Raw genomic sequence first — 16,629 nt, forward strand, 5'->3', positions numbered from 1 at the left:
TCCAGGTGAGTTAGACAGGACAGACAGATTGACATCATGGCAGACTATTTTCCAGTGAGCAGTAGACTTTGTCCGACTCTTGGCTGCTGCTATAATGATGAGTAAATTCTGGCCCAAATATTCACAGATGAGGAACTAATGTTTTGAAAGTGAGTGAGTGACAGTGGACAGACAGGTAACTCAGGTGTGTGATGCAAGAAGTGAACATTAGGTTGACAGATTAGGTTTACACACTCTGTGGCTTTATCCAATGTATTCAAACTACATATTCCCAACATGAATTAAAGTGTCTATTTAAAATAAACAATATGCAGTTATCACGAGGCCCAAGGGGAAGCTTTATATTAGAACATGGAAGCAATGTTTGAAGTAACCTTTAAAGACGGAATATATTTCAGTTAGGGCTGTATAGAGATTGACAACATGACTGATCCCCCAAAAAGTGAAGCCAAAACTTTCCAAACCTCCGAACAAGGTATGCAATTCTTTAAATGAGTCCATTTTGAGTGAAAATTCAACGTATGTATGTTTTTCCTTTGACATGTTTTCAAGCAGCACAAAAATAGTCTTTGATGTAAGCACTTTAAAGTCAGTCTGTTTTGGCTTTATTTAAGTGTTTTTGCACCAATACACTAAATATAATTCCTTGCATGTGAAAATTTGCTTAGCAATAAAAAAACAATCCAAATTGTGATTCTCGCTCAGGGCTTGAGTTGGGCTCTCGAGGGTTGCCGACTCAAGTCCTGGTACGAAGGGGGGACAATCGTGCTTAAGTACGACACAGTACAGATTGCCAGTGTGACCACACCCAAAGTATGGAAACTGTGACCGGTTGCTGGGGAGGTGCCAGTTTAGACCCACGATGCAGGACACAAGTGGATTAAAAAATGTAATGTTTAAAATTAAATTGAATGAAAAAGTTTCTAACAAGAAGCAGCATCAGAAGTATTTTGGGAATCATGGATCTGACTGCTTGACAAATCTTATAATATGAATGAATATTGAATATTCTTTTCTTTGGTTCTGTGTGTTCATATTCAGACGTGACAAATTACCAGCCAGATGTTACATCGACCATGTAGTGGTGGTAATATAGCCTACACAGAATTTACAATTCTATTATTCATTTAGCAGACCAGACTTTTATCCAAAGAGACGTACGTCAGAGAGTAAGTACAACACAAGCAAGGATCTAGAAAATAGGAAACATGTCAGTGAGTGCAAACGAACAGCTTTATTTTAGCAAAGTTAAGAAAAGTGAGCCTTAATCCAAACAGAAGGGTTGATGGTTAATATAAAAAACAACACACAAGTCAAAAAAAAAAGCTTTCCAAGGCACCTTACATTGAAAGAAAGTCCACAAAAAAGTCAAACTACAACAAGGCATAATTTCACATTGAGATTCTTCTTCTTCTTTTTTTTTTCAGTTTTCTTTTGCTCCTCAAAATGACTCATTTGTCCAAACGGATGAAGAACAGTGATGCTGTCACAGAGGGAATAGGAGCATTGTCTACAATGGATGTGGGTGTGCTTCTTGAACAGAACAAAAAGGCTTCTTCTGTCACAGCTGCAGCCTTCAATACTGCAAGAGAGGAGCAAATCTCATGGAGTGAGATAAGAGTGCCGTCTGACCAGCATGTGTGACAGGTCAACATTGGCAGTGGGGACATTTATCACCCGACTTATTGCTTTGCTTCCACTGAAGGGGAGGAAGGTTGGAGAAATATCACAAAAGGCATCACAAAACAAACTTAAACCCTCCTTTTGCAGGTCCAAAGAGCGGTAAGATCAGTGCAACAACTCAATATTGTTTATTATTCCTGGGTTTGTTTCCTTGCGGAGAAAAAAGATAAGGAGTTATCCATCACGGCCTCTCTGTCTGCAACCTGAGGATTCCATTATGGTCGAACACAATATGTGCACCGTTTACATCAAGCAGTGCACAAAAGCAATGCCAAGGAACCAATTTCCTCTTACCTTCATGAATAAGAATCTCATTCATCTTCCTCCGTGTGCATTCATAAAGGGAGACAAGAGCTGAGTGGAGACCTTTTATCAAGCTGTCCCTTACATTTCCACAATGGTCTGAGGACAAATGCAGGCTGAGAGGGAGCAAATCTTTCCTGTTGTTTTGAGAAAAATACCAGGCAGGATTAAAAAACTTCACTCGAGTGTTTACGCTCAAAAACCTTGATTTTTCTCTCGCTCTGTTGCAAGGACTTTAATAGCGCTCATAAACGCTGCCACAAAACCACAAACAACGATCACCATTCGCACCGTGAGTCCGTCATGCTAAGATGGTACATGTCAGATCGATTTCCGCACACTGACATTCACACCAGGCCTTCACAATAACCCCCTGCTGTCCTTCAATCACCCCACACTGGTCGCAGAGTGACTTCCTATCCATGCATTCATTTAACATGCACACACACACACACACACACGTAGGATGCACATCCCTGATCATGTGCCTCTATTGTTACACTGCAGGTAACATTACAGCAAGGACTTAATCTTAATTACTGTTAGGATACGGTTAAACACAGAAAGAATCCAAAGAGAGTGGGGAAATATATAAATTAAGGTGATTCTCTTATTTATCTTGTTGTTTTCTCAGGTGGAGAGGGGAGACAGGGACAAACCAACGCCTTTCCCCCTCAAGCTTGTGAGTCTGTCTGCTCTCCACAGGAGTAAAGGTCAATGATAAATCACATCAGAGCCACTTTGCTGTAATCGAGTGACAGGCTTTAATGTGCCTGGTTCCTCAGTTGTCCTCAAGGCGAGAGGCAGAGGGAAGCTGGAGAGCCTCACAGTGACCTAACAGGTGGTGAGAGCTGAGATCTCAAAGAGTGAGGAGGACGAATAGTGTTATAACAGGTAGCATTTTTTCGCCCTCTCGTTTTTGACAATATTTCTCTTCTGCCATAGCCGTGAAATCTCTTTAAAACAATCAGTTTGCATTGTAAAGTCTGCCCTGTCTAATAGATTTAAATGGTGTTAAAATGGCAAGCCCCAGCATCTTGAGGAGGAAACATATTTGCACAAGTACAGCTTGTTTTTTCTTCTTCTTCTCTTGTTCAACGGCTCTTCATGATTTTAAAAAAATATGAATAATTTGGGATTGTATCATAAAGATGCTCTTGGCTTGTCCTTAGTAAGTGTGACTGGGTGGAAGCTGTAAAGAGCTTTCAGTGGTACGTACATTACAAAGGAGCCGTTTAGGTGCAGTGCATTTACCATTTACAGCCACAAAAAGAATGGGGGAAGTCACGGTAGCTATATCCAATACATTTATGGAGTCAATGGTTTATACAGTCCAAAACATGTTATCTTAGCAGAGCCTCTGAATCCATAAAGATCTTCATCACACCCATTGCACTTTATTGAAATGTTTATTAATCAGGTGGGCAAAGGACCTCTGAGCCACAACTCCCATCAACAGCTTGACTTTTTTTGGTAGGACATGAAGCGACCAGATTTGGACAAATTCCTTGTATTTGTAAACATACACAGCAACAAGTAGCGATTCTCATTATATTCGCCCCCTGTTGGCCATTTAAAATAGAGCAGGTTAAAGGCATCTGCTTTTCCCCCTTGCCCTTTCAAAATTAAGCAACATCTAGCTCTTAAATGAAGTCTATGATTGGAAAACGTTGAGATAATTTTCAGTTATACACTCACCATTAAAACCACATTAATATCCTGGCAAACAAAAGTTGTTTTAACTTTTAAGAGCAAGAGCAACTGAAACAGAACATTTGCCTGGCCCTGTTCATTTTGCATCCCCCAAAGTAATCCAATCATCATTTGGCTAGGGTGCTCTCTAGTTTGGAGCTTCTCATGGAGTTTATCTAAAGTTCTAAGACAATGTTTTTTTTCTGATGCTGCTAAAAGGTGAGCCATAAAACCCAGCAGAAAGTCTCGAGCTCTGAACAAATACAGGAAGCCATAACTACAAACACTCTCTATTGAAAGAACATCAATTATGTGTGCGTAAAAACTCTCCGAGCCCTATTCAGGCATGAGTGAAATATGGCACTGTGCAGAGATTTGTCTGCTGGGCGGCGTAATGCTGGGATGATTATTTTCTGACAGCAGGGAAAATAAAACTGTCAGCCTGCATAAGTCATAATTAATTGAAATTAATGGAACCAGTTTGGTTCTAATCGTTGCATAAATTGCTGCACCCATTTCTGGATAAAAAATGTCAGCACTCACACTTTGAAATAGATGGCTTCTGTAAATACATTTTGGCCATTTAATCATCTTTGTAAATGGGATGCATTACTCGGGAGTGATTAAAAAGAGGGAAATGTAATACAGGAAAACTATAATAATTACAAAACTAATGGACTTTCTACTCAGCCACTATGTTGTAAAAGTTTACATTCCTAAGCTTAACTTGTTGGAAATAAGTTGAACGGAGGAGACATTTCAGTTACAATAAAAACGTTACAAATGGCACACTATATGAAATTTATTCCATTGGAAGTAACGTACAAGAATTATAAAGCTGGTTTGCTTTACATCTCACAACTCCAGTTTATTCTGCTGTACATATCTGCCATCACATATAGGCCTCAACTCTGCTCACTAACACACCAGGGGCTTCAATGAAACACAAATGAGAAAGTTATGCGAACAGCTCCTGCTGGGTTTACACGGTGTACAAAAAAAGAGGGGGAAAAAAAAAAAAAAAAAAAGGTACAACTAAAATCTAGTATCAATGATGAGAATATCTTGAAATAAATGTTCAACAGCTAAAATAGCCTTAGCTTTACTGTGCAGTGACACTTTTTCAGAGGCTGACATCACACAGACAGTTATCAGTTTAAATTCACTTGCTTCATATTTACATTGTTTCACTCGAGTCAAATTTAACATGACACTGAATGATGTTAACATAAAGCAGAGCAGACAACAAATGTGACAAAAAAAAAAAAAAAAAAAGAGAAATCATGAGCCTCTTTCACAATATTCCACCCTCTGATACTTAAACAAAACACCTGACAGAGGATTCCTGATAGAGACTTGGGTATATTAAAAAACATCTCAGTCACTGGGTGGATGCACACTATCTCTTTGTCCTCTAATATGCTAGCAGCAGCCAAACTCTGTGACGAGCTGCTCTCACTCCTTCCTGCGTTTCTTGTCGTGGTAGTCGTCTTTTGAGCGGCTGCTGGTGGAAGGCCTCTTGGAGCCGCCGTGCTGCTTAGCCTCCTCCAAGAACTTGTCGAGACCGAAGGGATCCTCCTCGAACTGCACCGGACCTTCTCGCCTCTGCGCATGGTCGGCACCGGAGAACTCTCTGTCTGGTACAAATCTGATGGTGAACAGAAGGGGGAAGTGTTTTATAAGTCCATATATTTTGTCACTTAGTATAAAATCATTCAACTCTCTTTAATATGAATTTTAATAAACTGTATGCTGGAGATATTTTCGTCATTCTCATGTTTCTTTCAGGCAGAAAACAGGAACACTTTATGACGGTGGGGTTTTTTCTTGTTGTAAAAATGTAATAAGAGAAGAACTACAGTCTAGATCCAAAATATTCAACTTTTCCACACATCCGTTTTTACGTCTCAGAAAAATCTACTCATGTCAAACATTTTCTCCCGTTGTTTTGCAGAGCGATGTAATATCCTGCAGCCAGACAACGACAAGCTGGGGACTAAACATATGGGACAGGCCATGCTCCACTAGCAGAGTGTGGCAATGCTGCCCCAAGGACAAGGCTCCTGCTGGGGCGTCATGTGCACTCTTATCCAGAGCTTCAACATGGATCAGAAACGACCTCAAAATAATTCAGGATGTTCTTATTTGTACGGTAATTATAATTAATAAGGTTAAAACTTCAGCTGCCCTGTTGTCTGATAAATATTACCTCTTGATTTGATTAAAAGATAAAATAATTCATGAAGTATAATTGTATGGGGGGGTTCATGAGTAGCCATGTCTTTTAAAAATATATATAGATAACACAAACATGACCAGAACTTATTACAAAAATAAACTAAAACCTAATCCAGCCGTTTCCACCCAGCGATCTGACTCGGTCCATAGACTAATCCCGGGAAAGATTCCTAAATAACCGACTCGTACCGTCCTACTTTTTGGCATTCTTTTGTTGGGGTGCCAAGATTATCGAGCCGACCCTAAAAGATGGAGCTAAACACTGCAGGCCGTTGATTGGTCAAAAGAATCGTCCCTTTTCTGTGTGACAACAGTAAAAAAAAAACTGTGTGTTTAAATACACTGCCGATTATTTACGTCCGTTTATTTGTCTCTTAGCACACAGTGACAGAGTAGATAAACTGGATGTTTTTCCTCCTTTGTTGAATTATTAGTTAGCAGTTAGCTGCTATCATGTGACACTATTACGTAGCTGACGTGACTATCGGCATCCGGCTTACACGTTGCCTACCAAATAGGGCACGGGTGGCTGTGGAAATGCAAACGGGATCAGGTTTTGCCAAACCAAACTGTACAATGACACTGTGTGGAAACGGGGCTTTCTTTTACTTGTCAATAGGCCGACTGCTCTTTTGAAAATGTGTGCTTGACCCGCGACTGCCAAATCACGCAATATCTTCTGAAAAGCTTAACCCGGACCCACCTAACCTGCTGCCTACAGCTCAACCTGCTCATCACTTAAATGAGCTCCAAAAGCTTTCTGGGTCGCAATTAAAGATAAACCAAAAATGCATGCACCGGCACCAGCCAGACAAACTGCTAGACTATCCAGGTGAAAAACTTCACATGCAGGGCTTTAAATGAACTTTTTTGATCACCAGCCAACATGGCTTATAGATTTTACCAGCCAACCAGATTATCAACCAGCCAAAGGTTTGTTTTAAAGTCTTCTGTATCTTTACAGTACAAGGTAATAAAGGCACATTTCTTGGTCGAATACGAGCCACTCAGTCATTTAAAATTAAAAGTCAGTTATTTTCTTCTTCTGTCCCCCCATCCCAATATTTTTTAAATCAGAAGTGTCTTTCTCTGCATTCTGCTCTATTTATGTACAATTTGAGTGATTGGTTGAAATCTAAATCTAATTTAGTGTTCATCATGTCTACATCACGAACGTTTTTATAAAGTGGTGCATTCATATGAAAACATGTCGACTTCTGTTCATGAGTTGTTTTATGTAATCAACCATAATCCAGAATGACTGTGATTATGTCACAGACACATAATCAAAGTAAGTTTTACTGAAAGAGTTTTATGCATAGAGGGGCGGGACATCCTTGATTGACAGACACAGTCACCATGGTTACTGACTCTCACCCGTCTGCTTCACACTGAACGAGAGGAGAAAGAGCAGCCGACTAAAAACACTTCAAGTGGCTTGCAAAGAAAACGTGAATGAATGAAAGCTGCCGTCTGTGCAGGAAAATACACAAAGCTGCGGTCCGGACCTCGCGGATCTCTTCGTCTCCCTCCGTTTCATAACGTCGGATTCTCTGACGTTAACGTCTCTTGTTCAAAGAGTTTATTGTGCCGTCAACCAAAGTGCAAACCTTAACTGTGCAGATAATGGTTTCTCAAGCCCCGTTGGTTTGAAAAAAATCTAACAAACAGCTGCATATTATCGGGAGTGTATGTTATTGAGAATTTAAAAAAACAACAACAGATTCCATTGTACCTGTTGTTCTGCATGAGTGTGTCAAAGTCGTCTGTGTAGGCGTCCTTATCGATGTTCTTGCTGGGTCTGTAGATGTTTGAAGCCATGTCTCTGCCGCCGCGGAACGGCTGGTCATAGACGTTGTACGTGTCGTCCTCACCACCTGCAAAACCACTATCCATACCCTTGGAAGGGACAGAGACGAGGCGCAGGGTTACAAAATGTATAAGTCCAAAAGATAAATGCACACATGTTCTTCAGGGGATGTGTGAAAATGTCTTTGTGAAATACATGTTGTGACTGGTTTATTTTGTTTTGTGATCCCAAAGGGGTCAGATGTTTGAAGGAACCTGAATTCAACATGCTTTTCAAGCCACATTTGTACTGGTGAAGCATAATGGCTGTGAGTTCTTCAAACCTTGCTCTGGTTGAAGAGTCTCTGGTCGTATTGGGCCTCACTGGCAGAGCGAGGGTTGGGCATGCCGAGAGCGATGAGCTCACTGATGTCCCTGTCCTGATCTCTCTGCAGCTTCGACCTGAGAAACAGAACGGCTGAAATTTAGCAAGGATTCACACGAACAACAACGTGAAAACATAAAAACATGCTTCAAATTCTTACTATTAACAACTTACATTCACTTAAAAATCAGTCTTAGTGCAGAAAAAAAGTGAGCCATAAGAGAACTACAATTTTACGGTGTTGTGTTACATAATAAACATCATTTTGAAATGAAATGTGTGTGTACCAGACAAACTTTCTGGATTAAGTTCTCAGTGACTTTCCCATTCCGACTGTCCTTCAGCAAACAGTTTGTCAAAGTTAAAAGAAAGGTAATTTGAAAATAACAAGGTTTGTGCTTTCTGACAGCTGGAATGGTGATTGTAATGAGCTCTCCTCTGAATTTCAATTCCTCCTCTCCTCCAGGGACCGACATTTCTATCAAATGACAACCTGACAGTGCACATACAGATCACTCATTTCTAATGCACAGTATGTGGATCGGTGTGGACAAGGACTCGTGCCAGAGTACTCTTCTGGATCCTGCTGTGTTTGCTCGTATAACTGCTGGTCCCATGAATGATTCAGCAGTGCGGTGTGTGTGTGTGTGTGTGTGTGTTTATATATGAAGAGGTGATGGGTGGGTGAGTTCACATGCGCTGTGTTTAAAGTGCGTGTCCAGCACCTCTTATCAGGAGCAGCCCTGGAAATGTTCCTGTCGTGCTGTCTCTCTTTCCTTCGGTCGTGGCGGATCTCGTCACGCTCTCTGGCCTCGCCGTCCTCGCCACCTGCTGCTTGAGACGGAGAGATGGACGGACGGAGAGACGGAAAAGGTGGTGATGACACACAGAACCAAAGATTTTTAAATAAATAAAACAACATGGGGAGGGGGAGTGGGATGAGTGGGATATGTTGTAGTTGACATGCAGAGGTGAAAACAAACAAGGCGATAAAGAGCGGGACAGATGGAGAGAGAAATGAGGAGACAGAGGTGAGAGAAGAGGATGTTAAGTGATGGTAGGGATAATGAAAACAACAGATGGTGTAGGCATGGAAGAGATGTGAGGCAGGTGGTTGAGACACAGTAGAAGAGGGAAGATTAAACCAAGAGAAACCGTTAAGAGCTCAGTAAAGTTAACACACAGCTGACAGATGTTGAAATACGATAGTCGGATTTTGAATTCTTTTTCTGCCATGTACGGTCATTTCTCATTTTGTCTTTAATCAAAATCATCCCTATGAAATATCAGGAGGATAGCAGAGAATTTTCACAGCTTGCTACTCCGGTCATCTCTGTCCACACGTGTTTCAGATGTAGAAATGGCAACAGCGACAAAGTCTGATCCACTGACTCAGAAAAACACAAATGAGAAACATCCTTTTTTTGGTCCGCTCTCTGCAGGACTCACCTTTGTCCCCGTGGCTTTTGATCCCTGCCCTGCGATCTCGAGCCATCTGGGCCAGCTTCCTCAGTTCTTCCTCCTTCTTCTCCTTCTCCTTCTGAGCCATCTTCTTCTCAACCTGAGCTCTCATCTCCACCGCCTCTCTGGCCTAATGAAACACGGCGACACGATGTAAATACGAGTAAATGGGCAAACCGAGACCGTTGGGATTGATGGTGTGGTACCTTTCTATCAGCGATGTAGAGCGCCTCAGCCAGCTTGGCAAAGTTTTCATTGATGTGAACTGTTTGCAGCCCTCTGCCATCAGCAGCCAGACGTTTGTCAAGAGGAATAGTGTAACCCTGAAACATAAGGAACAGGTTTAGAAGAAAACAAGGTAATGAAATTAGCATAAGAAGAACTGGTGTCCTTAAAATGCATTATTTATCAAACCCTCGTGATCCACTCGACGTGTTAGACGTCCACAAACTCTGATGTCACATTACCTTTGCATTCTTCCAGTTGGAGATGCATGGAGGAATCTTCCACTCCTGCTGCTCCTTGACTGTCATCTGCGACAAAAAGAGAAACGCTGTCAAACTATTTACTTTGAAAACATGCAAATGTGATTATTTTTAACACAGCGTGACGCTGTACCTTTCTGCTTGGGGAATGCATGACAGGCGCAGGCGGAGAAGGAGGTCCCCGAGGAATCTTTTTATTGATCCTGAAACGCACAAATATATCAATTCATCATCATTTACGTCTAGCTGGAGGGATAGAAGATACACAGGAGAAGTCACACACTACCCTGTTTGCACTTGGGATCCTCCTAGTGAATCATTTCACAAAAGGTAATACACAAATTTAAATTATGACTCATCCACCACTCTCAAAATGTTCCGAAAACTGTCCAAATTGTGCGCAATTCACATAACAGTTAAACACAGAATCAAAGTGTCAGCTGGTCAGTGGTCAGCAGTGCGAGCATGCCAGTCATTGGTCCTCCTTGCAGGTTAGCATCCTCATGCCATTACTGGTTATACATTGCTCTGGTCAATATTTCAGTTTAGCATGAAACAATATTTATCCGTTTCATTGTGCTTTTCAACATCCAGGTAGAGGAGCGTTATAGCCGTATGGTAGTAGCCATTAACTGAAGCGACTGGCCTGGCTACAAATGGGTGGCAGTGTTACAGTTTATACCTGGCATTTGAGCTTCATGAGAGGCTGAATTGATGAAATACCAACGATTAGTTTAGCCAAGATGAGAAAAAAGAAGGAAAAAAAAGCGAGAAGGTTTAACTCTTCCTGGTTTGAGGTTCATCAAGCACATCCTAGTTTGCACAGGAGAATGTCAAAATGACGGTCACAACAAACCATGAGCTATTAAGTGTGAAGCTTAATTTGACATTTTTAATCAACTATTTTATTTTTAGAGCAACACATTAATAAAATGGATCTAACTTCATTTTAAAAGGGGAACTGTGCAATCATTCATGTGAAGACTTAGTCCAGAGGAAGTTTATGTGACAAAGAAATAAAGCACAACCTTCGAAATGGATATTTATTCTTAATGTTCTGCTTCTCTCTCATTTATTCTTAGATGTCCCGTCACCATTCCCTGTTTTTCGATTCAGAAGGAAAAGTTAATAAGAGTGAAATGTGAGAGCACTCTTCAAGCTTCATTCAGCTGACTAGAACCCTTCTCCTGTATAATCATCGAGCTAAACAGTCATTACATGCAGCTTAAATGTTCATGTATTGGACATCTTTCACTTACTTGAAACGTGGAGGTTCCATTGGATCTTTCTGCATTTCTACCATACGAATTACCCTCTGTTTGGCCCCTGAGTTAAATGCCACTCCCTGTTGGGACGGTGTGTATCTAAAGAGAGAAAAAAGGAAGAAATCTGTTTAGATGCATCAAAGGTTTGACTAACCACACATACACAACACAAGTAAAAAGATGACAAATTGGAAAAAGTCCCATAACTAGCTTGATCCCTAAACTCTGTCAACATGAGCAGATCAATATTACTGTATCCCTTTACACTATGTGGTGACAAATAGTGCTAAAATTGATTTATTATTGATAAATACCTGATGTACTGTGCCGGAGCTTGTTTGTCTGCGGCTCTAACAGGCATAGCTGCAGCAATCTTTTGAGACACTTGCTTATCCAAAGCAGCCCGAGTCTTTTCTGTGAGCTACAAAGAAAGTGTATATTTATATGACTGTAAACAAAACGTGTTAAATTACAAATGGGAAGAAAGAGATTAATCACTTTTTGATTGTCAAATAGTGAAACATTGATTTCACATATACACTTCCTGTTCACAAAATTAAGTTGGTTCTACAGATTACAAAAATATTTTTAAATCACACACGAACACATCGACTAACACTGAATGTCTTCTCAAGATATATGACCTTTAGGAAATCAAAGTTATAGTCACATTAACAGCATAAACCAGCCTACGCCCCCCCCCCCCCCCACCACATTACAGAATGGCTTACCTCTTTGACGGCCTCTTCATCGGGCCGCTGAAGTTCTGGAGTGTCTTCATTCAAAACTTCCTTTGGTAGAAGGTCTGTGTACTTACTGAAGACCACCTGCAACATTGCATGTTTGAGGTCAAGATAGTGTAGTTGTTTTGAGAACAAGACAACATGTATCATGGTCAACTGTGCTTGTGTAAACAGTATATATTAACATCACATAACTGACGTGGAGAAAAAAAAAAAAAAAATCTTTTCCAAGATTTATTTTTTGGCTTTTCATGCTCTATTGGAGAGATAGGACAGTGGATAGAGAAAGAAATAAGGGAGAGAGAGAGAGAGAGAGAGGTGATTGACATACAGGAAGAGAGCCTCAGGCTGGACCTGTACAGCCTGCATTGAGGACCACAACCTCCATATATGAGACGTCCCATTTTTGTCAAAAAATATTGTTAGTTTAGGTACAGTTAACATTAAGATGGCAACTGATTGAACATTACAACAAGTTGGATTTTGTCTTGCTAAGTCTCAAAGGCAACTATAGTTGGAAGTAAACTAAAACCTGTTGGAGGTCTTAAGGCACGTCTATTGGTTGTGCTTTTAACCTATTTAGGATCGTTGGACAGAAGCTGATCACTCTCTAAATGTAACTTACAGTGTGATGTATGTAAACAAAGTGCAAAGTGATAGTGGAGAGCCTTCATGCTGACCGCCTCATGCTTTGGTTTACCTTATCTTTGCTCTGTCCTTGTCTGGCAATGGAGTCATATTTGATCTTTCCTTCTGCATCCACCTGAACTGCAAGGGCATTTGACGTCTTCTTCTTCCTACCCATTTCCAGAGGAAACTGGGCCACATGGATCTCTGGGAAAGCACCTCCATCTCCAAAGTCCTGCAAACATAGAAATACATAAAACGTAGTTTGTGTTAATTATTCTGTAATTGCTCACTACCCTACATCCTTTAATAAGCCAAACTTGACAAAGGACAATGATTATTTTCAAACACCACCTAATCAATGACACAAGCAGTAAAGCAAACAGTTGGCTTAACGCCTAAGATGAAAATCCAACTCCAACATGATTCACCTCAAATGTACGAGGCACCCAGCCTTTCCTGTGTCCGTAAGGAGGGGGCTCTCTCCGGGACGAAACCAGCGCGGTGGAGTAGGACTTCTGGGCTCGGAGCCTCTCCTCTGCCTCCAGCTGGTCCTGGGACAGCTGGGTCGGCGCCGGCAAGAAGCTGGAGATGAAATGAAACAAGTCGAACTCTCATCATCGGGAAACTCTGTCAGTCCTAGCTAGCGTTAGCCGAAAGCTCCACCGACTTCATCTCGTTGTTTTTGTCAGTGTTTGAACTGCCAGACAACAAGTGAAGAACCGAGTTCAAGCAGTTGTGAAACCAAAATTAAGACTGTAGCCAGTGTGGCACTTTACTACTAGAACTTGTTCTTAATCTCTTGTCTTGTCACCATGGCGGCATGCTGCTAAGCTAGCTAGCTAAAAGCTAACGTTTAGCTTACCACACGCAATTTTAGCTAGCTAGCATTAGCTGACGCAATTAGCTAAGATTAAAGACAAGGGAATGATGACGGACGGAGCTAAAACATTGTTTTTTAACATTAAAAGTGGTCTTCAATGCGCATAGCACAAAGTGGGGCTGAATGTTTGAAAAGATCGAGTATTAAAAGCACAAAAGTCCTTGTTGTAGTACTTACGTTGTCAGAGCCATTTTCCTTTCTTCCTTAGCGAGGAACTGAGCATGCGCACAACTCGTTGTGCTTTTGCCACATCCCTTTTGTGTAGTTTGTGTATCCTCATTAATATTGTCTCAGGATAAAGTCTTTTATGGTCCAGGTTTTAACATAAATTATTTTACATTAAAACAATTATGTTTATATATATAGATAGATAGATAGATAGATAGATAGATAGATAGATAGATAGATAGATAGATAGATAGATAGATAGATAGATAGATAGATAGAGAGAATGCAAGAAACTCATGTTTTTGCTAACACAGACTCTTTGTTATTTTTTATAATCCAGATTACTTGTAGCCTTGATTGTAATTTACAATTTAAAAAGTGCAATTGTTTCTTGAGTTATCCTTACACACAATCTCTTTTCCAGAATGAATACACATTAGAGGTGTAGGAGTATTTTTTACGTGTTTTTCAGTTTCAATATGACAAGAATTTACTTTTGTGCTGTAAACTTAAAAGACTCAAAATCAGTATTAATTTAAGTATTAATTATTGATCAGTTTTAAGGAACATCATCTCAGTTACGAGAGCATATGGGATTGGTGTCTTGACAGAACCCTGGATGGGTGCATAGTCAGTAGATAGTTATTAAATTATACGAACAGTTGGGTTTATAACATTTTTGTACTTATCACATCCAGCATAGTGTTATATTTAAATGCTACAGTGTCTAAATTCCTAAGTGATGTTTCATTTAAAAACATTTTTTTTTCTCTGCTTATGTCCTTCAATTCTTTTATTCTGAGGACATGTTACCCCTTATCTTTTCCCCCTTTTAAAACAGTCTCCTGTGGTGAATGAAACAGCCGTGCTGTACTTTGGTCAAAATATAACAATCAATCACCAGAGAAAGTTTGTGAACCTGTATAAACCAGATCAGTTTTGGTGCCTGTTGACATAGTCTTAGAGTTTACCCCGGTGGCAAAGCAAGTTTATTTATAAAGCACATTTCAACAACAGGAAATTCAAAGTGCTTTACACAAGACATCAAAAAAGCTTCATGACAAAAAATAAATATAATTTAACAATTCACAGTCACAGAGAGGAAACAATCAGACATTTGTTGGCATTTTATACATTCAGATCCAAGATTTGAAAGACTCATGTGAGATTTTCCCAGAATCCTGAAAACGTCTTGAAAGGATGCATATTTCTACGGTACTACGCAGAACCTTCGACTGTTGTATAATTATCCAATGCTTGTGATTTAAATCTAATAGGATTTATGTAACATTAATGCTTAAAATGTGACTCCAGAACAAGAGTTATCACAGTAAATGTCAAGTTCAGTCACAAATGTAAAACATGTAACTTCCATATCTTTCATTCAAACTTTCTTTTTCTTCCTTACCCTTTTGTTATAACACAACACTCATTGAACACATTTATCACCATGTTTTCCACACATTGTTTGACAATTTGAACCATTTGGACATTCCTTAGCATTTTTACTACCTTCAGCCCCCCGGATTGAAGGACTCTCGTGAGATTTTCCCCAGAAACCTAAAACAACGTCTTAATAGCATGTACTGTATGGACGGATGCGGCAGACATAACTCCTTCACTATAGCAATAATAAAAATAAGAATAAAAAAGTCAGTGGGTGGAGTCAGTGGATGGAGATACATGGGGAGGTAATTTTTTTTATACCAGAATCCCACTGTGACGTCACAAGGAGAGCTTTGTGTTTATGTATTTGAAACAAAATGTTCTTATTTGTGTTGTAAGACATAGGCAGACCTCAAACAAAGGTCTGGATGGGTGTATTTCACATTTTGTGGGTTGGTAGACACTCAGGTTATCCAAATAAATGTACAAAAACACTGTGAAAGTAGATTTTTCATAATGTGTCCGCTTTAATGCAGGTGTAAGACACACACTGGTAATTTTTCCTTCACACAAAGCAAACTTTAAGGTCATTTACAGACAATCTTACAGCCTATATGTGAAATGAACTCATGACATTATTGCCCTCTGGAAGCAATGGGAAGCTTTTCATGGCTTTGTGATTAGCCAATGGTTAATAGTAAAGGGCTTTCCAAAATACCCTTACTCATGTTGAAAGAACATTTAAGAGTGTGTTGATAGCTGCACATGCATACCTGTGAGGAAAATCGGTCCTGTGCCTTCAGATCCTGGTTTCATTTACTGACATTTTTATTTAATGTCAGCTAGCCATAGTCAATATGTAACTATATGTAGAGTGGTCTTCTTTTTCTTTCTTTCTTTCTTCCGTTCTTTCTTTCTTTCTTTCTTTCTTTCTTTCTTTCTTTCTTTCTTTCTTTCTTTCTTTCTTTCTTTCTTTCTTTCTTTCTTTCAACACTTCATTTTACCAGTGTCTGCATCTTTCCATCTCCCCATCACCTCTGTCTCTGTTCTCCCTCTGTCTTTTTTCCTTCCTCTCTCTCTCTCTCTCTGTTTCTCGGAGGAGGAGGCAGTCTGTCAGTCGGTCAGCAGAGACGCAGTGTATTAATGTGACACAGGGTAAAAGGACACGTCAAAGGAGATCAATCACTAGGCTGTGGCATGGGACACGAAAGCTTTTAATATACCCAATCATCAGGGTGCATCTCTTTGTGACCGTGCCTGGCATTTGGCATTGAGGAGCTTTATACTGTTCTGTCTGCCTGTCCCTGGACTTCCTGCATGCAGTTTGACTGATAAAGTTTTTATCCTTTCACCACTTAGCTTAAATCAAACTCCAGGGAGTTTGTAAGCATTGCCTTAGAATTTCGATTGTTTTCTTAAGAAAGGTAGTTGTTTTATTGTCAGTTATCCTATGTCTTCAAAAAGGAGCTTCATTGATAAATGGACTTTATTTCTGAATGGGATCCTCTTCTTTGTATACCAA

At 40.1% G+C, this 16,629-nt stretch overlaps 1 protein-coding gene across 2 annotated transcripts; it reads right to left on the reverse strand.

Annotated features, from left to right (window-relative positions):
* Positions 1-4,465: 4,465 nt before the first annotated feature.
* Positions 4,466-13,818, reverse strand: snw1 (SNW domain containing 1). 2 transcript variants are annotated; one of them, XM_079352020.1, is made up of 14 exons: positions 13,731-13,818; positions 13,102-13,255; positions 12,744-12,905; positions 12,032-12,127; positions 11,615-11,721; positions 11,295-11,399; positions 10,169-10,238; positions 10,018-10,083; positions 9,757-9,873; positions 9,539-9,680; positions 8,815-8,920; positions 8,049-8,166; positions 7,652-7,815; positions 4,466-5,326 (listed from the first exon to the last, which is right to left on the reverse strand). In XM_079352020.1, the coding sequence occupies exons 1-14, from the start codon at positions 13,742-13,744 to the stop codon at positions 5,134-5,136; spliced, it is 1,614 nt and encodes a 537-aa protein (XP_079208146.1). In that variant the 5' UTR covers positions 13,745-13,818; the 3' UTR covers positions 4,466-5,133. The 2 variants fall into 2 exon arrangements, with proteins under 2 accessions (XP_079208146.1, XP_079208145.1); XM_079352019.1 differs by having other exon boundaries at positions 8,815-8,923.
* Positions 13,819-16,629: the final 2,811 nt, after the last annotated feature.

Source organism: Symphodus melops (genome assembly GCF_947650265.1).
Source record: "Symphodus melops genome assembly, chromosome: 1".
NCBI lineage: Eukaryota > Metazoa > Chordata > Actinopteri > Labriformes > Labridae > Symphodus > Symphodus melops.

Coding starts and splice junctions, on each gene's coding strand:
- snw1 (XM_079352019.1), bottom strand. Junction 9,874..10,017: donor CCAACTGGAAGAATGCAAAG/GTAATGTGACAT, acceptor CTTATGTTTCAG/GGTTACACTATTCCTCTTGA. Junction 7,816..8,048: donor GACTCTTCAACCAGAGCAAG/GTTTGAAGAACT, acceptor GTCCCTTCCAAG/GGTATGGATAGTGGTTTTGC.